The sequence below is a fragment of the Dipodomys ordii genome, unplaced genomic scaffold (genome assembly GCF_000151885.1).
Source record: "Dipodomys ordii isolate 6190 unplaced genomic scaffold, Dord_2.0 Scaffold27, whole genome shotgun sequence".
Taxonomy (NCBI): domain Eukaryota; kingdom Metazoa; phylum Chordata; class Mammalia; order Rodentia; family Heteromyidae; genus Dipodomys; species Dipodomys ordii.
In genome coordinates, this window is record NW_012267243.1 from 8,894,092 (window position 1) to 8,918,854 (window position 24,763).

Here is a 24,763-nt window from a genome sequence, read left to right on the forward strand (position 1 = left end):
GAAAGCCGTGGGAGAAGCTGATCTTCAAAGGAATCCCTAAACAATGAAGAGAAACCTGTTCCTATTCTGGGGAGCCATTTCTGACAGCCAAATAGGGTCATGAGGCAAATGATGCTCCCTCAGCATTACAGACCGGGCAAGCAGACGTGCAGGGATTTGGTGTTCAGAGACTGGGATTCATTAGCACATTGCTTGGAAAAACCAGGCACTCTGAGATTAACAGAGTCATTTACACCACATCATCCCCAAGTACAGCCCTTATACGCTGGCGTGTTTGTGGGGGAGAACCAGTGTCTTCTGGTAGTTTCCTACAAACTGATGAGAACTCACAAACTGGACCAGTGGCTTAAACATTTGACTGATTCAACCTTGTGATGATTGCCTAGCAGGATTTTTTTAAAAAAGTATACAGCTTAAATGAAATACAATTTAAGAAAGTAGATTTGTTCTAGACTTTTGCTCTGAAATCCCTCTATCATCAATAGGCAGTTTTTCCAGATTGAACCCAAGGTGGCCACTAAAATATAAGAGATACCAGCAGGGTTGATTTTTCCCAGAGAAGTCAGCTTGAGGAAATATAAGTATGTTGTTGCCAATTCAAGACAGAACAAACATATGGACTTAAAGGAAAGTTTCTAGCTGTCCTTCAGATATTTATTGCATAGACACTGATCTAGCCAGCTTGGCTTTGTGCTATTAAGGTGTTCATGAACATGCCTTTGCCCATACCTACACTGTTTCAGGCAAGCCATCAGACAGCCTGACTGTGTCTTTAAGGATGTACCATTACATACCAGGGTTTGTCTGCCTCTGAGACACCATTTGCTACTGTCTAAAACGAGGGAAAGAAATTCCTTTTTCAAACTTTCTGTCTTTTTCCCACAACCATCTGGATCTTGTAGGAATTGATCCTCCCAAAGACATCACAATTAGCAATGTGACCAAGGACTCACTAACTGTCTCCTGGAGCCCTCCGGCTGCATCTTTTGATTACTACCGAGTATCATATCGACCCACCCAAGGTAACAAAGTTCTTTGATTTCTCCAAGATGAATCAGACTTGAAACCGGGAGGAGATTATTATGGGAAAGCTATAACACCCTTGCCCACTGCTTTGCTCTTCTGTGGCATGCTCCCTCCAAAAAAGAGTGAGTCACAGAGAGCCACTAGGAAATCCTGCACTCACCAGATCTCTCAAAATAGGCTTGATGACGTCCACCCTGAAAGCTGGCCCTCTGTCAGCAGAGGTAACTGGTCTCCATTATCTAGGTCATTCCAGGAGAAACATACAGCCCTGAAAGGCTTTTCCAAGAGCCAGGGCTACATGCACTCTCCTGAGAGAGTAAGGTCCAATAGTGGAATCTGGGGATGGTTAAAGACCCAACGGAGCCAGATGGAGCCTTGGGGGTGAAGCTCAGTGACGTGGTTCTAATTTGGCCACTCCAGCCAAGTTATGACTCAGAGGAAGCTGGCTCAGACCTCACCTGAGTCCTGCCAGTTTGTACACGTGCCTGTGGCATGAATAAGGAAGGTGAAGGGTAGCTTGACTACAAATAGAGTTGGGATAGCTATATAAACCCACTCTACAGTGATGCTCTCCATACCACCTTAATGAACAAGCCAGCTTCTTAGAAAAACCACATAAGAAGTAGCTTATTTCTCTGTGTTCCAAGAAGCCCATAGAATGAAAGGTAGTAACACTAAGCACCATCCCTTCAAACTCCAACATCCCCAGTGCATCAGCTACTTACGGTCCCTCCCACTGCACGCTGAGCCCACACCCACCTGTGCTTTATGACACAACGCCCCATGTCTATCGAAGAGGCATGAACCAACTGCAGAGAGCACTCAGGGGCTTTAACAGTGGATTCTGTTCTTCAGTGGGACGGCTGGACAGCTCAGTGGTGCCCAACACGGTGTCAGAATTCACCATCACCAGGTTGTACCCAGCTACCGAATATGAGATCAGCCTCAACAGCGTGCGAGGCAGGGAAGAGAGTGAGCGCATCTGCACCCTCGTGCACACAGGTACGCACAACTCCCTGTTGTCCATCAAGTCAAGGTACGGGCTGAGGACCCAAAATGGGTTTTGTGGTGTCTCTTCCCACAGATAGTTCTGCTTGGTAATAAGAATTTGGGAGTCATCCCTTAAGCATCTTGCTGGCTTGAGTTAAGAATTTTCATGGTGCCTCCAATATAAATAGTACCTGCGTTTCTTTCTGTTGTGGTTATTGTTTGGTTTTGTTTGTTTAACAGTTTTCAACAATACTAAGTTTGAACTTAGGGACTCTAACTCACTAGGCAGGCCCTCTACCATTTGGTGCATGCTTCCAGATCCATTTTTCTTAATTATTTTTTTTAAATAGGGTTGTGTTGTCTGTGACAAGTACTCTTGCTTTATGGTCCAGGGAGGAAGAAGGCGGTGGAGGTGAGGCTGCTCACAGGCATGCAGAGCTGCCCTCATGGAAAGTCTTTGTTCTCCAGTGGACCAGTTGGATTATGGGATTCTGATCTCCTCTGCATTCGCAGCCAGTTCCTATGTAATGAGCCAGAGAAAAGTGGGGAGGGAGGAGGAGTGACCAGCTCACACTATGAGAGAAAACAAGGAAGAGAAGGCCAACTCCCATGCCTTTCTCTGGGAAAGAGGCTCACAGCCTTTAAGAAGCTCTACTGCCCCTACCTCTAGGCTCTTTAGCAATACTATCATGCAGAATTAGCAAAGAGTTGATAGAGAACACCTGGACATCTTGATGTTGCTTCATTTCTCTGGATAATGCTGTTTCCTAGATGAGAGAAATGGGCCTTGGAATTCCTCACTACTTTTATAGATTTTTTTTCTCATAAACTCAAAACAGCATTTCTTGGGCAATGACCAAAAAATTCTTTCACAAACATGAAGATTTATTCTTCTAAAGACAACGCAGGGTATTCTGACCTTTCCTAGTTGCCATTTCAATCCATGACTATGGATAACCGTCAGTTGCATTGTTGTTGTATATGTTGTTGTATATACCCTTTATATTATTGAGATCACCAAAGTATCTGGTCAATAAATGTTGACCACAGTCACATCCAGTAAGCCAAAAGAAGCTGCTTCCCACCTTCCTGAAAACCCTAGAAATTTACGTTACAAAAAAAAAAGCAGATGTTTTGTTATTGAAGACAATAGAATGGATTCTTAACAGGCTTTCACCCCCCAAGTTAAAAAGTAGCAACTTGGGTCAAAATCTCCTTCCTTGCATTTTGGCCATAAGCAGAAAGTCTCTCTTAAGCAGGTAGGCAATGGACCTAAGCTGCCTTTCGTTGAGTTTAGGCAGAGATATCAGGGCAATTTCTGATAGCTCTATTGTCTTCCCAAGTATCTTAGTTTGTCGTTGTTTGTTTATTGCATCTATAGATCTTGCAACTTTTAGAAATGAGTACTCCTTGAGGGCTTTATGCATGCTTGTAGGAATCAAGAAAACTCTTTTTTTTTTTTTTTTGCCAGTACTGGGGCTTAAACTCAGGGCCTGGGCACTGTCCCTGGGCACTGTCAAGTGGCACTACCACTTGAGCCACAGCGCTACTTCTGGCTTTTTCTGCTTATATGGTACTGAGGAATCAAACACAGGGCTTCATGCATGCTAGGCAAGCACTCTACCACTAAGCCACATTCCCAGCCCCCAACTCTTTTTTAGTAAAAGTTATATGTGAAGAACTCATTGAAGGCACAGCATAATTTTAAAATTGTAAAGTTATTTCCTGGGTGAGTATTACATATGATGAGAGCTATAGCAAGGAAAAAAGCAAAGTGACAACAGCAACAATAAAACCCCTCCACCTTCAATCAAAGACCAGGGGTAGATCAATAGCAGATCACCATTCCTCAGGGAACCTGGATGAAATTTAGGTTGGGCTCATATCTAAACTGTTGTAATATCCATTTCTAAAATAAATCCCAATGTTATGAAAGGAAAGCATGTAATAAAGCAAAAGCCTATACCATAGGTAAGTAGAAATGGATGGTCTAATGACAAACAAACTCTGTTCCCCCATCAGACACTCTTAGCCTTCCTCAGCCTGTAAGGATCCCCTGAGCTCTCTCTGAACTGAAAAGGAAACGTACCCTGGACTTAGTGCAGAGTGAGCCTTGGGAGGAGTGAAGCAAGAATTCAATAGCAGCTACAATGCTGAAGCCACGTTGCATCCCATACCGTCATCCCACAAGGCCACACTGAGCTCCTTCTGAGTTCCTGGCCTGCGGCTCCAACCACTTACTGAAGTTCATCAACAGAGATCTTCCCACACCCCTGCATTTATGAAGCTAACTATATAGAGCGACTTCTATATTTCTTTCTTTTCCAACTACATTTAAATATTTAAAGCAAAACAGAACCACTCCCCCATTGTCCCTGTCACAGTGCTTCGCGTGTAAGAGGTTAATGGGGCAGGCGTGATGGCGCACGCTTTTAATCCCAGCTATAATCCTTGGTGTGTGGATGAAGGAGGATTGTGATCCAAGGCCTACTGGGCAAAGTTAGCATGAGACCTTATCTGAGATACAAACCAAACGCTGAAGGACTGGGGTGAAAGGCTCACGGAGTAGAGCACTCACCTAGAAAGCAGGAGACCCTGAGTTCAATTTCCAGTATCACTAATCTCCCATAGAAAGAAGTTAATTAATTAAAAGAAAGAACAAGCAGCAAGAACTAGATGCTTCAGAGGAAGGAAAAGGAGACAAGAAAGGGGGTGCTGGAACCAAAGGCAAGGCAGGGAGGGGCCTCCACGCACGTGACCAGTTCATCCACCCAGCTTCAAAGGCATCATAAGAAACTTGGGTGGTCTGGTGCACTTGCAGCCTGCCAGCCCTCTTACCTTTCCCTGGTGCTCTTCTGTTGCACTCCAGCCATGGACAACCCTGTGGGTCTGACTGCTACCAACATCACCCCTACAGAAGCTCTGCTGCAGTGGAAGGCTCCAGTGGGAGACGTGGAGAACTACGTCATCGTCCTCACACACTTTGCCGGTGAGTGTCTGCAGGCCTGGGACATCAGACAGATGGGGAACATGGGGGCCGGAGCGTCAGGCCAGGATGGTAGAGAAGAGAGACAAACTGGAAATTTTCCCTATCACATCCTTAACCTAAGGGTGGCTTGTGTCTGTAATCCTCCCTACTCTGGAGGTACAGATAGAGATGATCACACCTTGAGGCCAGCCTGGGGACAAAGTTAGCAAGTCACCATCTCAACAAATAAGCCAGATGTGGTAGCAAGTACCTTGTGGTCCCAACTACAGGAGAAGCTGTCGGTAGGAAGAGGAGGGCCTAAGGCCGGCCTTGGGTAAAACCACAAAACTCTATCTGAAAATAACTGAAGCAAAAAGGCTAGGACATGGCTCAAATGGAAGAATGTCTGTACTCTTGAACTCGCGGAGTTCAAACTGCAGTTCTACTACTACTACTACTAATAATAATAATGCTATCAATAATAAACAACAGTAACAATATCTCTGCAGTAAAAACTCTGTAAACTATCAGTGATAAGAATTGTCTAAGCTGAATCTGGAAGGTATAAGAATGCCATGGAACAAACTGCCAAATAGAGACATCCCACCAGTGAAACAAAACTCAGAATTAACATTTGTCCCAAAACATTATAGACAAGAAAGCAAATTTTTCTAAATATTTTCATAACAAAAGAAAAACCAACAACAACAACAACAAAATGAAACCACTACAGGTTTAAGACCAAGCTTGGAGTGGATAATATGTATGAACAGGTGATAAAGAATTCAGATTTGCTAAAGTTTTCTTAACCACATCAAACCTCAAGAGGCTGAACCAAGATGAAATATTGAATTTCAATTTCAATGTCTTCTTCAGCATCTTTAGTGACCTTATACTGTTTGAAAATGAATAGAGGAGCCCAAAAGTAAAATGTGTTGCATACATCAGATCTTTAATCTTAGGAAATGCATTCCTTTGCTTAAATTAAGTATGAGAGTACAGGATTAATATGGGTAATAGCCAAGAATCTAGAGGACAAAGATACCAGAAAAGAGAAAGCAGGAAGATGTTTTGACTTCAAAAATGGAAGAGAAAGGCAATTCTGTAAGCTAGCTGCAAAGATTATACTATTGTCATATCTTGGAAAAGTAAGATCCAAAAGAGACTATCAAACAAAAGAGGAAAGAAATTAGTGATTACTACATACCAGCATAGCTTAAGTAAGAATAAGTTTTATCAAAACTACTTTATAAATTTGTTTTTCTTATCTGTTAGCATATTTGTGTCTTAGCAAGCCATTAGAAAACTCTTTATCAGTTCATCCTTTGCTAAAATGGAAAAAAACACAATAGATTGTATTTGCACTTTGCTGGAACCATAGCTGGCAAAACAGCTCTCCTCAACAAACAGATATCATTACTCTGGATGCTTTAACTTCTCAGTGTTCATGCACACTCCATCCCAACTCTTACCTGCCCTGCACACATCATAACCCTGCACGTTTTAACTCTTGCTATGTCTTCTTAATCCTCTGTGTATTTGCACAAGCTCTCTCCTTCACCAAGAAAGTCTCTTCCTTCAGGGTCTCCCTGAAGAATCCGTACTTCAATTGTTAGTTTCAATATTCTCTTCCAACACCTCCTTGATTCCCCTAAGAAAGCCCCACACCTGCTTCCAGGTAACATGCGTATAGTCCATCACAGTAGTTGGCTTTGACTTTCCATTCATTCAACAAATACTTTTTGACACCTCCCCATGGACTATATATGCTTTAAAGATTAAGAATGAGCAGCTCGATATGGTGATGTATGCCTGTAATCCCATCTACAACAGAGGCAGATATCAAGATTATTGTAGGTCAAAATATAGGAAAAAGTTAACAAGATTCCATCCCAACCAATAAGCCAGACATAGTAAAATTACAGTCTCAACTGTACAGGAAGTATAAATAGGAGGATTATAGTCCAAGGCCAGTTTCAGGTAAAAAAAAAAATGTGAGAACCTATCTGAAAAATAACTAAAGCCACAAGGACTTGGGGGGTCAGAACTTAAAGTGGGCTAGCAGACTTGAGGCCCTACATTCAGACACCAGTACCAAGAGAGAGACAGAGAGACAGGCAGAGCTGTATATATTTTTCCAGTTAGTTTGGATCACTTTAACTTTCTTATGTGCCTTTTTATATGCTTAGACCACAATACACATGAAACATCAGGCCTTACTTAGCTTGAAGATGTGTCTAATAAACTTTGTTCAAGTCTGAGGTATGATCCAAATTTACTCTAATTGAGCAACAGAGGGCTTGGCTCTGATCTGATGAACAGTTTTATCAACAGCTTGAATGAATTCTGAGAAGACTTGTGTATACAACAAAATTGATTGACAGAGTCTAAATTCAAAAAAATATTTTAATAAACTCAAACAGTAATCCAAAACTTAATCAACAAGGCAAAATGCCAAAGAAATAGAGGCAAAGCTCTGGGAACATCCCCAACTCAACCCTGCCCCTAGGGAACAAAAAGAAAATAAAGAAAAAATCCACTGTGCAAGGTTACATGGAGTGGTGACAAACAATGTCTTTGATTAACATTAATCTCAGCCTATGACAACAATAATAAGTAGATGTCCCAAAACCTATATGAATAAATGGCAAAAAGAAGCAGAGACCTGCCTGTTTTGCATCTTGATGGTTCTCACATTCCTCCAAGGTTTGCATTTCATCAGGGACACTGATAAATTGTCACGTTGCCAGACAAAAGAAGCCAGCATTGTGAAAAACTTTGGAACTATCTTATAAATACTATGGGAGGTGGGAGCAGATTTTTTCTAATCTAAAGGAGAGAACACTTGAATAGGAAGAGTGATAGGAAGGAAAAGGCTTTTGTTTTTTTTCTAACTCCAGAGGCCTGAACAGACAATATAAAGACAATTTAGATTCCATATAAGGGATATGTTTCATGAGATTTTAAAAAAGAAATGAGAGGAGAGATGCTTGTGTGGAATAAGATGCTAAACTCAATAACCTATAACTTCTGGGTTACAGGTTAGTAAACTTCCAGTGGATAGGTTAATAACCTAATAAAAGCGTCTAGCACTGACTCCTGTAAAAATGCCTTTATGCTTGGTAGGCCTTGCCTCCATACTCATTGCTCTCCATACTCATTTCAGTTGCTGGGGAGACCATTTTGGTGGATGGAGTCAGTGAGGAGTTTCAGCTCATCAACTTGCTTCCTCGCACAAACTATACCGTCACCATGTACGCCGCCAGTGGGCCCCTCACCAGTGGCACCATCAGCACCAACTTCTCCACCCGTGAGTACATGCTCTCGAGGCACCTGGTATCCCTGGAGACGTTTTGTGCATCCTACAGATGAGTTGGGTGTTAGGATTTCAGCTTGGGACAGTGCAGCTCTGGGCCCTTCTTATTTTGGCTGACTGTGTCCCCAACCCAGTGGAACGGAGCTGCGTCAGTTTCTCCTTCAGTGCTGTCATTTGAACCAAGCCCAGAGAGACTAGGACTGCAAGGACATCTGGCCAAGAAAAATCTGACCAAGATTAAAGTGCTGGATTTAGGAGAGAGAGTTGCTGGGCTGGGTTACAATTAAGAGAGTAGCAGACAAAGGTAACATGTAGGGAGAAGTTTAAGCAGGCGTGGTGATTGGCTGGGGTCAGGGTCCTAGGCTTAGTCACACTAGAAGACAAAAAACCCAGAGGCCTACGTGAGGAAAGCAGGAGACATTCCCGGGAAGAAAATGGCACTGAACGATTATCTTCTAATCCAGGGGCATTTTTATGCACCTGTCCACACTAGAACTTGGGTCAATAGCCCTGGGGCCACAGAGGTGGGTGCGGGGCCCACTGTGCCTGAAATCAAGCAGGGAGGTGCTGGAGAAAAGTACATCCTGGCATTTTTCTCCTGCCTGTAGTTTTGGACCCTCCTACCAACCTGACGGCCAGTGACATCACCAGGCAAAGCGCACTGATCTCCTGGCATCCTCCCAGGGCCGAGATTGAAAACTACATCTTGACGTATAAATCCACCGATGGAAGCCGCAAAGTAAGCGTGAGCTGAAAGCAGAGAAAACCCGTATCTCCTGTGAGGCCATGTAGAAACTGACCAGCAGAATTACCCAGGGAAATTAAAGGGACAGGAAGGAAGCAGTTCACAGAGAACCCATTACAGGTTTCCCATCTCAGATCCACAGCCTGATGTGGAAGAGAACCCTTGTCTGCAAGCAGTAGATCCGAATGCTGCTCCTGGCTCTGCTATTGCTCTCTACTGAGCCCAGGTGAAACACGAACCCCCTGTGAACCTCCGATGTCTTCTCTAGAGAATCTACCCTGCAACTTCCCTACTGCAGTGGTGTTTCTATATTTTGCCACTTCAACTCCATGATATCATTGGCTCATTAACAGAGCCAAGCAAAGAGTTGGCTACCAAATTCACCAGGCTTTAATGTCCCCCAAAACACTAGAGACAACATGGACATCACCTACAGTAAAGAGATGATTCACTTTGTTTTTTGTTTATTTTTGTTGTTGTTGTTTTTCTTGCCAATCAGTCAAAACCAACACTGGAGCACAGATTTTTACCTTTGTCACTTTTTTGCTTGTGGTGGGATCTTTTTTAAAATGATGTCATTTGCAGAAGTCAAAGATCTTGACTAGATTTCAGCAGAGCTAATAATGGGAGTAGGGAGACCTCGGATTCTGCTTCTTCAGCTTCTTCCTTTGCTCTCAAACAGTCTGGAAACCTCTGGGTTCTGTAATCCAGGTATCTAAATGTATGCCGCGTGCATTTGTGAGATAGGGCCTGGCCTGAATCTCACGTGGGCGCTGTGCTCTCTGCTTCTTGGCACAGTTTTCTCCTTATCACGGGAAGGAGAGAGCTACTGTCATGCTGACCTAGCTAGTCACAGTCCTGGGATTCCCCTCCCCCGCCCTCCTACATGGCAGGTAGATCACTCCCCCTCCCCCTCTCTTGCTCTGGCTCTATCCAGGAGCTGATTGTGGATGCAGAAGACACTTGGATCCGATTGGAGGGCCTGTCAGAGAACACAGACTACACAGTGCTCCTGCAGGCAGCCCAGGACACCACCCGGAGCAGCCTCACCTCCACTGCCTTCACCACGGGTGAGGAGAGTCACAGCGCTCCCATGCCCTCTTCTGCATGGAATGGTGTTCAGCTCCGCTGAGGGAAACCCGGGCTAGGAAACTCAGCTATCTCCTCTTTCCTTCTCCTTTTGCAAGGCTCTGCCTGAACACCCTTGCTACCCAGGCATGCACAGAAATCAATAACCCAACTTCCTGGTCCTTCCCCAAACACATCCCCCTCCCCACCTCCTCCAAAACAACTAAGCACATCAAGTGAATTATCAGATCCCATCTTGCTCCCATGTTCTGCATGTGCTTCCCTCTCTCCCTCCTCTGCTGCCTATGCTTAGAGACTCGGCAAACCCTCAATAGGAGATCTGCTGCTCTTTTCTATACATAAAGCATTTCTATCACACTGTAGCCGTAGCTCAGTTCCTAAACAGCTGATAGGAAAGGCCTAGAAAGGGCTCATTTCATACCTGATGAAACCAAGGTGTATAATGATCGAGGCCTTCCTGGGCTAGAGAGTGGCTGGTTCAGAATGTCAGCCAGGCCTTTCTGCTTCTACATCCAGCTGTGCTTCCTGCCTCCTTCACCTAAGTCAGCAGAAGACTCCAGCTCTGTAGTCTAAGCTATTAATATTCTGGTCCCCCCCACACCTCCCCACTCCCTTTGTAGTTAGACTTTGAATTGTCTCCTTGCTTCACATTCTAGGGGGAGCAGAGAACAAATAGCTTATCACTTCCCTAAAGATGCTTATCTGTAGCGTACTATGGGAGTTGAATGCTTCTCTGTGCCCCAGAGCCTGACCTCCATCCCCAGAGCCAGGTCAGTAGGCCTCTAGCCCTATCCAGATGCCTTCACCTCAGTGTTCTCATTCATTAAATGATAGAGCAGGGCTCTGAGCAGGTACCTCAATCGGACCCCAAGTGGTTCTGTTAGGTAGTGACATTCTGAGTAAGTCCTCTTTCCTCTTCTTTATTTTACTTCCCAAGACTTCATTCACAGAGTGCTTTCAAGGAGCATATTAATCAGAAGAAAAGAAAACAAACATTCTACTGGAAAAATTAAAAATAACCAATACAAGAATTCAAGTGAAACTTTTAGGACTCTTAATCCTGTTTCTGGGGCTGATATCATTTACAATGTTTCAAAGGTGTCTTATTAAGGACTGAGTTGTTACCCTCTTCTTGTTCAAGTCTTTTTCCTGCACATTCACAGGTTAATTAAAGGATCCTTCGGGGTCCTCTTTCCGAAGATTCCACTTGAAAGAGCCACAGGTTGGAGAGTTTTCCACTGGATTAAAAATTCTTTTCATAGAAAGAACACAGATGACAGATACATTAACAGAGTTCCCAATTTGCATATTTATTAGGTCAAAGGAATCATTTCATCCTCTAGATGAATGGATTCCAGTGCTTGTAATATGAGTGTAATATGAGCTTTACCTTCCCGTCCTGGTGGGGTAGTCTGAGTAGTATGTCAGGATGTCCCAAGGTTCTATGGGACCCCACAAGTTGGCTTCACTCCAGACCCACCTGGGCTGGAAGGTGTATGAGTTCCTGTGCCCTTCTCTGCTACTATATCTCTGCTCTCTGTCTCCGTCTCTCTCTCTCTGTCTCTCTCTTTTGATGACAGTACTGGGGCTTGAACTCACGGTTTGCACTCACATGGGGCTTTCTTGCTCAAGGCTAGAGCTCTACCACTTGAGCTCCTCCACTTCTGGCCTTTGGTTGGATCGCTGGAGATAAATCTCTTGGATTTTTCTTCAACTCAGGATCCTCCAATTTCAACCCAACCTCCTAAATATCTGGGATTTCAGATGCAAGCCACCAGCAACAATGCTTCTGGGAGAGCAACAGGGAGAGCTAGGCACTCCATAGGATCAAATAAACCATGGTTAACAACTCACATGAAAACCTGAGTAGAGGCCTAGATAATGGCTTTGTTTCCTGGCCAGTGAGGACTGTAAAGACATGTTTAGGTTCATGTGTTTGTTTGTTTGTTTGTTTTTAACAAGATTACAAGTGACCTAATCTCCTAGGGTCTGACCAGTGTTAGAAAGGAGAAAACTGAAGGGCTCAATTTCCAAAGCAATGAATATAGTAACAAACTGGACTGCTTGCTATGTAGCAGGGGTATCAAAAATCAGAAGTTTTTTGCAGGCTTACTGGAATACTCATATTGAAATGTAGGGCACAGATGTACACCAAACTCAACTGGCTTCCCCTTGGAGATTTATCAGTACCCACTGAAACAACCTGTTGCAGAATGAAAAATTCTGGGCAGAAAGAATGTACATGAAAGTACCTGGCATACACCAGACATGATAGACATTGATTCAAGAGTTAGACTCCAGCTTAGAGTTCAGAAAAGGAAGTCTCTCATGGAACAAAGCTTAAGGAGAAGATCCTTAGTGCCCCTTGATAGGAGGGCACAGGCAAGCTGCAGAATATCATGACCCAAAGACCCTCAAATCCACCAGGTTCTCTCTACCCCCTGTTTGGATATTTCCCTTAATAAACAGGCCACATAATCCTTTGCCTGTTAATGAGTGATCATTACCTGTGCTGGTCCCTTACTCCTACTCTTTTTACCCCTGCCAGGGGCAAATTTTGTTAAGGATGAGGAGACTATGGGGGTATTAACTTCCTAAGGATGGAGTAAAAATGTTAGCAAGAAGGGAAAAGAGCAAAAATGAAGAGCAGAGTATCCTCACTTGTATTCTCCAGTGCGAGGCTCTGAGCCAGCCTGGAGCCGGCAGAATGAGTTTCTCCTGCTGAGCAGGAGAAACACCAAAACACCAAAGCAATGGCAAACTAGGCCTGGTGTATTTAGAGGCTGATTTCTGTTTAGCAGCTAGTGAACCTTCCAACTTAGTGTTGGTACCTGAGATTTCCAGTTAACAGTGCCTGCGTGTCATTCTTCAGCCCATTTTTGCCTTCGTTTGGTATTCAGATAGGGTCTTGCTTGGGCTGGCCTTCTAACTTGATTTTCCAACTTCTATCCCCGAATAGCCAGGATTCTACAGACGTGTACTACCACGCCTGGTTGTTTCTTTGAGATAAGAATTTTGCTAACTTTTGGCCAGTTGGCCTTGAGTCACAATCCTATCTCTTCCTTCCCAAGTAGCTAGGATTGCAGGCAAGAGCCACCACACCCAGCCCAGAAGGCTCTTACTCTTTTTAAAAAATATATTATTTTATTGTTATTAAGGTGTTGTGCAGAGGAGTTAACCATTTCATAAGTCAGATAATGAGTACCGTTTCCTTTTTGGACAATGTTATCCCTTCCTTCACTTCCTAAGTGTCCCGCCCCCTTTTCTTGTAGGATCCTGTTCTTAAGATCAACTGAGCCCAGCTGTTTAGTCTGTTTTTTATCCTTTATCTAATGGAACAACAGAGATTAAATTTTGGCTTCAAAGTGGCCTCCTCCACTATCAGCCCCAGCCCTGATTTGGGTGGGCCAGGATAACATACTTGATTGGAGCAAATGCTAACCTAATGGTCTGAGAAATAGTCAGATATTAATATTAAAAAAGAGCTGACTAAGCCGGGCGCTGGTGGCTCACGCCTGTAATCCTACTCAGGAGGCTGAGATCTGAGGATCGTGGTTCAAAGCCAGCCCGGGCAGGAGAGACCATGAGACTCCTATCTCCAATTAAAAAAAACACCAGAAAACCGGAAGTGGTGCTGTGGCTCAAGTGGTAGAGCGCTCGCCTTGAGCTGAAGAGCTGAGGGACAGCGCCCAGGCCCAGAGTTCAAGCCCCACGGCCGACCAAAAAAAAAAAGAGCTGACCTCAAAAACCTCCTTTGATAAGATGCATTCCTTTGTGTTCCTGACACACAATATAAGCCCAGTTCAATCTTTCCATCCTGTTAATAGCTTCCCGTCCTCTTGTCTCTGGTGTTTGCACAAAACTCTGAGGGGAATTAAATACAAGTAGTATGGAAGAGGAAAAAAATATGGATACATTATTTATAATTTACTGTCGCCTGAAATTTCATCCAAGGTCTACTTGTCTTTTAGAGACATGAATTTAAATGAGGAAACAAATATTCCCTGTAGAGCAACAGAGGCTTGGTGAAATGATCTTCTGAGGGATAGGTTTCATTGTCTCTTTTAATACCATAAAAAAAGCAAACAAGGCTCGTGCGAAAGCTCATCCTCAGAGACAGTGAACACTATAAAGTGGGTTGCCTTGACCTTGAGGTTAAGTGAGAGCAATCATTTGCAGAGGTATCCAAAGATGAGTAATGACAAGTGCCTTTAAGAAAAACACCTATGCTGGCTGGGAAGGTGGCTCAGTGGTAGAGTGCTTGCCTTGCATGCATGAGGCCCTGGGTTCGATTCCTCAGCACCACATAAACAGAAAAAGCCAAAAGTGGGCGCTGTAGCTCAAGCAGAAGAGTGCTAGCCTTGAGCTGAAGAGCTTAGGGCCAGTACCCAGGCCCAGAGTGCAGGCCCTACAACTGAAAAATAAAATAAAATAAATAAACACCTATGCTCCAGACCTTGCTTTCCCACATTCACCTGCTCTGTGGGGATTTTCAGGAAAATTCTAGGGTCTTTTCTAACACAAGCTTCATTTAGTTTTACGAAGTTGTGGGAAATTAATGAAGTACAGATTTTGGAACAATAAGCAGTGACTCACAGAAATCTATAGAGCTATCAGAATTTCATTTGGAGGCTGGGTGGTGACAGACACCTTGATCTGAGCACAGGGAGAGATAGAAGTAGGAGGGCTTGAAGTTCAAGGCCAGCCTGGACTACATTCCAATTGTTGTCAACTACTGTCTACTCCTATGCGTATCCCACGGCCCTTCACCAGACGCAGGGCTGAGGGCAATTCTGCTCACTACTTAGAAACAGCTTGCATCTTTCTTTCATCAAATGCTGAAAAAGAGAGAGCCACCATCTTTCTTTGTGACTTGGCTATGGAGAAGGAAGTAGTCACTAATCACACTGTTTGGAGAAACCATCCCTCCAACATGAATAGATGGATATGTGTGAGATCAGGGACTTGGATTAATCCTACTACCTAGTTTTCTGCCTATCACAGATGCTAATCTCCACCAGGGTTCTCTATTTTTATTTCCTTTTGCCCCATCCCTTCTTCTACTTTGCATATGCAATCATTCTAATGTGTCAAATGTGAAGTCTTCTGTTTGTGGTTTTGAAAAATGTGTTCTTGTAAAGTTGCTTTGAGTAGGAATATTTTAAATATATAAATGGTCTTGGATTATAGAGCTCATTCCTCTTACTCATATTTTTTTTTACTCCACACTGGTTTTAGATCCATTCAAGTTTTCTGCACATAGACACTCTTTTGCTTCCAATTGTTGCAAAATATGGAGCGATGTGCACCCCTGATCTTTTGCCATTCTCACCCAAAGATGGACAGCAGATTACTCCCAACTTTTCCCACCCCAAATAGCACTCCAACCAAATACCTTGAACATGTCCACATAGGGATACAATTTCATTTTTCTCTCTTAGTGAATCAATTTTTTACCAAAATCAAGTAGTAAATAGTCTATTTGTTTTCCATTGATTCGTGGTGCTTTATTATACATTAAGTTCCCATATGTACCTGAATCTGTCTCTGAACTCTAAATCACTTGTTTTATTCCATGGTCTATTCAACTATTCTTTTTCAAGAAATACTTTGAGGTTTTATGTCTACAGCAATGATCTTACTGTGAATATCTTAATATATGATAGAACAAGTGTCTCCTGTTTTCTTTTTCAACATTGACTTACTTATTTGATGATCCTTAGTATCGTCTCGGTTTATCAAAATTAGATATAATGTTTTTCAAAAGAAATAGTAACTTGAATTTAGGTCAGAATTATAATATACTTAAGAAGATTTGGTACCTTTATAACACTAACTAACTGTGTAGATGCATTCTTTATCCAAAGCATTTATCCTTCAGAGGGATGTTTATTGTTGATGATGTCGTTTTGGGGTTTTGTTTTAATTGTGTTATTTGTGTCTTTGGCACAGGGTTTAACTATAGTAGACCAGTTAGGGCCTCAAGCTTTCAGTCTTTCTGCTTCAACCCCCTGAGTGGAGTTCTGTGTGTGGGGTTTGGTTCCTTCACACCAGCTCCAATTGTCCTTATGGCTTCGAAGTCAGATTTAAACATTTTTTCCCTATGACTTTTTTTTATGTTCTTTGATAATTTATGACCATTTTATTGCTTTACAGTTTTATCTAATTAAAAAAAATATTTTCTAGTTGCTTATTGCTGATGTAGAAAAACACTATTGATTTCTTTACATATTGATCCAGCATCTAGCAATCCTGCTGAACTGGCTTATTATTTCTAATTATCCATTGTTCAGTTAATATTTAGGGGAGTGATTTATATCATCTGTAGACAATGGCAGATTGATTTCTATACTTCAAATTCTTCTACCTCTGGCTTATTTTTCTGTATCACATTAACAAGAATGTCCAGAGATGTGTTAAATAGTGACAGTGAGATTAGTTAACCTTGACTTCTTCCTCTACTTATGGAGAATGCAATTAAACTCCATGCAGCATAATCATGGATAAATCTTCATCTAACAATATGAAGACAGCATATAATTGCCTAATCTTAAACAGGAATGTTAGCCACTTAAATTTGAAGTTTAAATGTTATCGAGGTATGGAATGTTTTTCTATTCCAACCGAAAGAGTTTGGGGAATAAACTTTATCAAGTGACTAAGTCATTTAGTTGTGAATTTCATCGTTTAGTTAACTGGTAAGGTGACTTGCATTAACAGTTTTTTAATACATTTATTCTCTGTCTTTGAAGACATTCCCACTGAATAGTGTTTGTATTTATTTGTTGGTGTGTTTATTTAAACTCAGGGTCTCCTCACTGGCTTGGCAAGTGCTCTTCCACTTGAGCTTCACTTGAGCCCTGTTTCCTTTTGCCTTTTACCCCCTTTGGAAATGAAGCTTCGTGGACTTTCCTGTCTCAGCTGGCTTTAAACTATGATCTTCTGGGTCTCAGCCTGCTGCGTAACTAGGATTACAGGTGTGAGCCTAGTACCCTCTTAGATTTGGTTAACTCCTCTTGGAGAAACTTTTTGGGGTAAGTACTAGGTTTTAAGCTCAATTGCTCTACTACTTAAACCATGTCTCCCATCCCTTTTTGCTTTATTCATTTCTAAATCAGAGTTCCTGATTTTGCCCAAGATTGGAATACCCGCATAGCTGAGATATATATGCCACTACTCCAGCTTATTTCTTCAGATGGGTTCTCCCTAATGTTCTCTGCCCAGGCTGGCCTTGAACCCAGGATTCTCTCTCTTTCTTCACTAGTCTGGAGTAATGTGTATGAGACACCATTCCTGGCCCCAGTTTAGACTTTCTATATATCTACAATTATAAATAAAATTGACCTGACAATATTTTCCCTGAATTTGCCTCCTTATTGGGCTTTGAAATCCAGGCTTCACTAAGTTTGTTTTTTAAAAAATGAAGCTAGGCATTTTTTTATCTTTACCTTCTTCTAGTTTTTTTGTTTTGTTTCTAGCTTTTTAAAGTAACTTGTTTAAAATAAGATATTTGGTCACAACTTTCTACTCTGTCTTAAAAATTATGTATCTACCCAAGTTTGGGCTTTCCAACAAGAGCTCTGACTCTACATGTCTCTAGGAATTTGTTTATCAGACTTTCAGAATTTAGTAGCATACAATTCTTCAGAAGATTTTGTTTCAAATCTCTGTTGTATCCAAAGCTCTTTCCCTTTTAGTTTTCTTCTTTCATCCTCTCTCATCAGTCTTGCCAGTGATATATTTCTCTTGTTAATATTTTCAAAGAACCAATTAATAGATTTAAGATCTACATTCATGTTTTTGCTATAATTTATTTCTTAAACGGTATTATGGAATCTCTTTATAAAAATCTAAGTACCTTGACATAGTCTCAAACCTCTCAGGAGATCTAGCACTACCTCCTCCCCCTCCTCCTCCATCAAAAAATAACCCTCACTAGATTTTGGCTCTGGACTATTACAGATAAGCTTTCTCTTTTTCTGTTCTTTGATTATGTGTATAGCCTTTTATTTAACAAAGAAAAATTAAGGCATTTTTCCCAAGCAGTTAATTACTCTTATTTGCCACTCAATTTATTCATGCAGTTATTCTAACTTGTCAATAACTGGTTTTATAAGGCAAATATTCTAAAACCTCATATTCCTGAACATTTTTTATTTTTTTAAAATTCATTACTGATGAGGTTTTTAAATCAAACCCTTACCTTTGAATTACAGTTGATTATGTATAAAATATTAATTCAAATGTTCATTTCTATCATATTTTAAAATGTTCCATTGTCTTCCCAATGCACTGATGCCTTTGAGAATCTAATGCTAACTAGATTCTTATTCTGTGACTGATCTACTCTTCCTTTCTAGTAACTTTTTCTAATGATTTTCTTTTTCTCTCTGATAGTTTCATACTTCATTCAATGGCTTATATTTCATTTCTTTTTACCTTTAGTTTGACATTTCTTTAATCCTTGCCTTTTAAATTACTTTTTAAATTTTCAAAGCTTTATCTTTATTTCTGATACATTCATCTTCATTGTTTTTATGCATTTCTCCTATTTTTGTGTTTTTCTTTTTAGGACATATTATAACTACATACCCTGGATTAAATGTACTATGTCTTACTTAGTTTTTAAAAATGTTTTCTCTGTATTCTTTCTTTTCATCTTCTCAGAGAGATCCTCAATCAAATCTTTATTCTTCATATCTACCACAGACTTAAACTATTATATAATCTATATGAAATATTACTGTTTACATTTTTTTGGGCGGTTGTGGGGCTTGAACTCTGAGCTTGGGCGCTCTCTCTGAACTCTTCAGCTCAAGGCGAGCGCTCTACCACTTGAGCCACAGCACCACTTCCGGTTTTCTAGTGGTTTATTGGAGATAAAAGTCTCACAGACTTTCCTGCCCGGGCTGGCTTTGAACCATGATCCTCAGATCTCAGCCTCCTGAGTAGCTAGGATTACAGGCGTGAGCCACCAGCTCCCGGCTTTGTTTACATTTTCTATTACATGTTCTAACCTTTTATTTTCTTATGGCCATAAGTTGAAGTTATCGTGTTTAATTTAAATTCTGTTCTAGTAATTCTCCATAAGATGTCATAATACTTATGGTCTTGCTTTCACCATACTCTACTCCTTGGTGAGTATTCTGTCTGTGAGCTCATGTACCTTTAGAGTTGTCAGTTCTTCTTGCTGATAACAAATACAGTTGAGGAAGACCAAATACAAGTGAGTGACAATTTCCCTAGGGAAATATGGAGCCAAACTTCAAACCTTCTTCTAATCTATCCTCTTTCTCCTATGATTCTGTTTGGTGTAGCTTTTGTTTATTTTAATAAGAATAGTTTTCACCTCACTGAACAAGTGCAAAGTTTTCTTTCTGTTTTTATTTCCTGCCTTTAAGTTCCAAGTCGATTCACCAGTGAAATCTCCTTGCTCACTGTAGGGTTTAACCCTAAATCCAGTTTTAGAAATATAGTCCTCATACTTTTCAAGTTAACCCATCTCACTTTTGGTGACCTTTGGTGATTTTCAATGAATTGGTCCGTTTCAGCTAAATTTTTTAATTTACATGGAACTTTTTGTACCACTCAATAGGACAGAGATGTGTGAACCACCTTTAGGGAGATGGTGAGTTGTGTCCCAAGTCATGCAATCTGATGTTACAGAACTAACTTCTCTATTGCTATAGGTGGAACTGGATCTGGCCCACTCTGAATGCTTTCATAAAACCTAATTTTGATTTCCCTTTCATCATGACAGGTGACAAGTAGAGTGCTCACCTGGCATCATAGGTCTACTGGTTAGCACTTACTTCAGGACTGACACTGTTCTAAATGCCAGGAGTGATCAGCAAGATGAGCCAGATGACATCTCTTATAGTTAAAGGGTTCCGGCAGTGGAAAATAGAAAGGAGAGAGGCAATAGCAAATAGTGATATCACTTTGTAAAAACTAAACAAGAGTATTGGAGTAAGCGCAGTCATGAAGCACCAACTTTTATGACAGCTTTCATGTAAGAAGCCTTTCCTGATTGTACCAGCCACTTCTCTTCATCTAAGGTCTGGGTCTCCTAAGTAGGGTGGTCAGGAAAAAAAAAAAGCTCTTCTAAGCTGAGATGTATAAGCCAGGATGTAAATGATGTGAGTGAATACTTCGCAGAAGAGCGCCTCAGGGAGATGAAGCGTAATGACTGAATCTTCTGGGCATGTTCAATCCATTAGTAGAAAGCCAGTGCAGCCGAGGAACACTGAGCTGAGGGAGGAGGAGCCAAGACAGCGTCAGCACACCCAGGGCTTCGGAGACAATGGGCGACTCCGCTGTGTTTTACTCTGACTGCAATGGAGAAACTGTTAGGTTTTTAAAAAGAGGTAGCCAAGTAAGAACTGCAGCACACACGTGGTATTCAGGGAAGGGGTAGGTTTATTCAGTAGACCTGCTGGGACCAGGCAAGGTTGGCACTCCACGCAGCTGGGAAAGGCCTAGGAAAGAGAGAGAGAAAAGAGCTAGAAAAGAGCAGCGAGAGAGCAGAGAGAGAGGTAGAGAGAGAGCAGAGAGACCTAGAAAAGAGCAGCAGCGAGAGAGACCCTCTGGGCCTGGGCTAGGCCTTATCTAGGGTAAGGGCGGAAAAAGGTGTGGCCACATCAAATTCAGATGTGACCTCAGCAGATGCAGATGTGACCTCTTCCAGGTGTCCCAGTTGCCTAGGTAACGCAGGTACTGGGTGGAGACTTTGCTGCGAGGAGGGTGGAGTCTGCTCGCCATCCAGGAGTGGACCTTACATTCCAGCCTTTTAATAATCATGAAATAGGGCGAGGATTCTCTCTGGCTACTTCCTGCTGACAAGGGGCATCAACAATAGGGGTAAAAGGCTGGAATTTGGTCTCCTCCCAGAGAAGGCTGTGAGCAGCAGCTGTCCCTTGGTGGATTGAGTCCTTAGATGAAGTCAGGAGAAGTCTCATGAGCATTGAGGGGCTGGAAAAAAAATACTAGACAGCAAATAAATGGCAAGAGGAAGGACTTGGGGCTGAAAATGTTGGTAGAAATGTCCCTAGCTACTTCTGACATCTGGCTACTAGCTAGAGAAGTCAGGTGACAAAGGCAAGAATATAAATTCCTGTTCAGTTAATAGGTAGACAGGTATAGACATTGGATGGGTAGGATTCTTACATTGGAGGGCTTGGGGGCACATGCCAGATCAGATCACGATGCTATTAGATTGTAGTAACATTATAAAAAGATCACTTCCATTAAACAAGGAATATGAGGACAAGTGTAGACAGAACCACCTCAGCAAGGTGTGCACGTTGGAGACAGCGCCATGCCAAACCCTCCACCTGCCGTGCAGAATTAAGATCCACACGTGAGTGTCCATGCTGGCAACCCCAGTCTGTGATCAACCTAACCTGCCACACCATTGGGCCTGCTGGTATAAGTTAATCCAAAGAATAAGACATATGATGACCGAACATCCAGTTGCCACTCGAATGCCGTTAACTGATATTTGAGAGGAAGATTCTAGATCCTGTTGCACTTGTCACTGGGTAAAAGGCAGGTGGTCTGCCAAGTCCCAGGACCTTCTCCAGCAGCTCAGTAGAGAAGAAACACATCAAAGCTGCCTAGAGTTCTGGAATTCTCCATCCCATTGCCTCCTTAAACCCTGTTGCTACCTCTCCTGCATCCCCACACGACCTCATGAATGGAACCCTACATTCTGTCTCGTCCTCATAAAATTCACCCCCCACACTGCATTGAGAATGATCTTTCTAGAAAACCAAATGAGTTCAAGGTCCACCAAGAGCCTCTTCCTCTTGTTAGCTTCAGCAGAAAATTCAGCTCATTCCATAGTATGAACCAATGCTGGGTGCCACATCCCTTCAACCCTCTTCTTGCTCTGCAGCCCGTTAAATCTTCCATCCTCCAGATGGACTGTGTTTCTGCACAAGCTGGAGCCGCCTTTCCCACCAGCTGTGGCTCACTGCTACGTCAGTTCCCCAAATCAAAATTCCCTTCCGATGAGCACTTTCCAAGCTCTGCTTCATCCCAGACCCACTTCCCAGCCCAACTTTGCCAGCCCTCAGCTTGGCTCTGTGCCCTCCATAATATAGTTCCATCCACCTATGCTCATTTCCACCTCAGAGCTCTTAGAACTCAAGAGCATACTTACCTGTTTCTCTACCAGAGTTAGAAATCTGAAAGGAGGGACTGTATCATTCTTTTCTTTATATTCCCATCTCCTAGTCCAACATTGAGAAGCTAAAGGATGTTTCTCATATGTTTTCTGAATGAATAGTAAGAAACTAAACAGGAAAATGAAACTGAAGATGCTGTAAGAAAAACTACCATGGTAGATTCAGTTCACAGGGGCTGAACTTGTAACTCTCCGTGGACACAGATTGTCCCCAACAATCTAATTGTGGCTACTTTTCATATAAGGGTCATTCATTTTAACATGGAGGACTAGGTGAGAGTCAAACACAAATCCACTTCCGCGAGAGCAAAAACAAAGTGGTAGTGGACAGAGGAAGTTGCCTGTGATTGTGTGGAGCAACTCCTCTGTGCTGCATTTGGTGCAGGACCTGGTGAGGTAGTCCTCAAAGAAAAACATTAACATCATGGCTATCATCCTCATGCTCAGGCCATTCAAGTGAGAAGCAGGTGGGTGCTCTCTAGAGCTGTAAAGTCTGACCACTTTAAAGACTGTACCCAAGGATGTAAAACACACAAAGACAGGGAAGGGGCTGAGAAAGTCCATCTAATTGCACTGTGAGTCACGTAGCTAGCTGCAGTCCACTCGGCATTCAGCCTCCGATGCTCAACACACAAACCAATTTCTGAGCAATTCTTCCAGTCAGTGCCCTGGTCTTGTTGATCTCACAATTACATCTAGAAACACTTAACCATGTGAATTTCCTTTTAACATGGTAGTTGCCACAGCCTGTACTTAAAAAAAAATATATTTCTTCATCGGCCAAACTCAAGTTATAGTATCAAAAGGAAGAAAATACTTCTAGTCATGCTCTTGTTGGTAAAAATTTCTATTAGAAAAATTACTAGATGATCTGTGTTAGGATTATGGATGACTTTTTTTGGGGGGGAGGGTCCGGTTGTGGGCTCAAGGCTAGCACTCTACCACTTGAGCCACAGCGCCACTTCCGGCTTTTTTCTTTTTTGTTTATGTGGTGTTGAGGAATCGAACCCAAGGCCTCATGCATGCAAGGCAAGCACTCTACCACTGAGCCACCTTCCCGGCCCCAAGGATGACTTTTTGATGATGTTAAATCATATGGCATCTAGAGAGCCATGACACCTGAAATCTCTTGTGACGATCTCCTAAAACGTGTGAAATTCAGAATGTACACACTGAACTCAAAGGGTGCAAATAAATATGTTCTTCATTGTTAGCCATCCGTCAAGAAGAAAGGAATGGTAAAAAGAGGAACACAAGGGTTGAACTCAAGGCCAGATATCCCTCTTCTTCCCACCACATTCCATCTAAATCTTGAGACCATTTGAGATATACCTACTGGCATAAAGAATGTGAAGGAAAAGGAGAGAGCAAGAAAGGGAAATGTGGAAGAAGGAAAGAGAGAGACAGAGACAAAGAAACAGAGGTTGGTTCAGTTAATTTCCACGCAGTCATATGGATCTAGGCAGAGAAGGCAGACTGCAGGGCCCCTGGGCACTGTCTTCCAGTTCCACATCTTGGCCTTTGTGAGAAGAGAAATATATACAATCCAAATAGTGGGATTCAATCCCAGCGGGTTCTTAGACTCATTTAAGGAATTTGATAAGACACCCCGATTTCTAGGCCCTACCCACTGGACATTCTATTCAGTAGATCTGTAGTGGAACATAGGAATCTGAATTTTGATAGAATCCTCCACTTGATCCTTATTAGTGATCCTCTGTTTTCTCTTGACTGGTGAGAGGGAGTGATTTGAGTAATTTGAGAGGGAGTGATTTGCCAGTGTGAGGCAAAAGTTTGGCAATGTTGAAGAGTGGGTTGGAGAGGAGTTCTTTCATGGTAAGTGTGACTTCTTCAAGTTCCCAGGATGTTCAAAACCCATTTGCTGATCCTTGTAGTCTGTAAAAAGCAAAAGGATTGTTGAATATCTTTCCACAAACGCCACTGACTAAATGACAGTATATGGAATCAATAAACAACCAGATGGCCTTGCAATTTGCCAAGGGCAAGACAAGTGCACCCAATCGTGCATCAGGCTAACGCACACTTGGTGAACATCTCCTTAGACCACACATTTTTTTCTGAACTTGATCTTATTCCCATTTCCTGATTTTAAAGTGAACTCTCCTTTTATATGACAATTACTCAGATGGTATGTAGAGTTCTCCTTCTCCAGGGTAAGTCATCTCAATTTGCAATAGGTTTGGCTTTTATAAGGCAACTGGTATGTGTGAGCCTTTTAAATGTATCTATAACATAAATATTAACTCATCATCATTAATGTGAAGAGGGCCATAAAAAAAACATTTATTTTCCTGTTCTGAAAGTTTGTTTTCTTTTTCTGTATGTATTTCAATAACATAGATGTTTTCAAGCTGGGGTGTTGTGACAGACATCTAGGTTATTGGGAAAAACGTTGGGGTTCTGGCTCCTTTAAGATGTGAA

At 42.1% G+C, this 24,763-nt stretch overlaps 1 protein-coding gene across 1 annotated transcript in view; it reads left to right on the top strand.

Moving 5' to 3' along the window:
- The window catches only part of Tnr (tenascin R), a 76,588-nt gene that overhangs the window by 37,508 nt on the left and 14,317 nt on the right, over positions 1–24,763 (top strand). The window contains exons 11-16 of the mRNA XM_013015610.1: positions 903–1,022; positions 1,882–2,028; positions 4,886–5,005; positions 8,151–8,294; positions 8,909–9,039; positions 9,983–10,115. Coding sequence (XP_012871064.1) covers positions 903–1,022; positions 1,882–2,028; positions 4,886–5,005; positions 8,151–8,294; positions 8,909–9,039; positions 9,983–10,115 — 795 coding nt within the window. The remainder of the gene's footprint in view (positions 1–902; positions 1,023–1,881; positions 2,029–4,885; positions 5,006–8,150; positions 8,295–8,908; positions 9,040–9,982; positions 10,116–24,763) is intronic.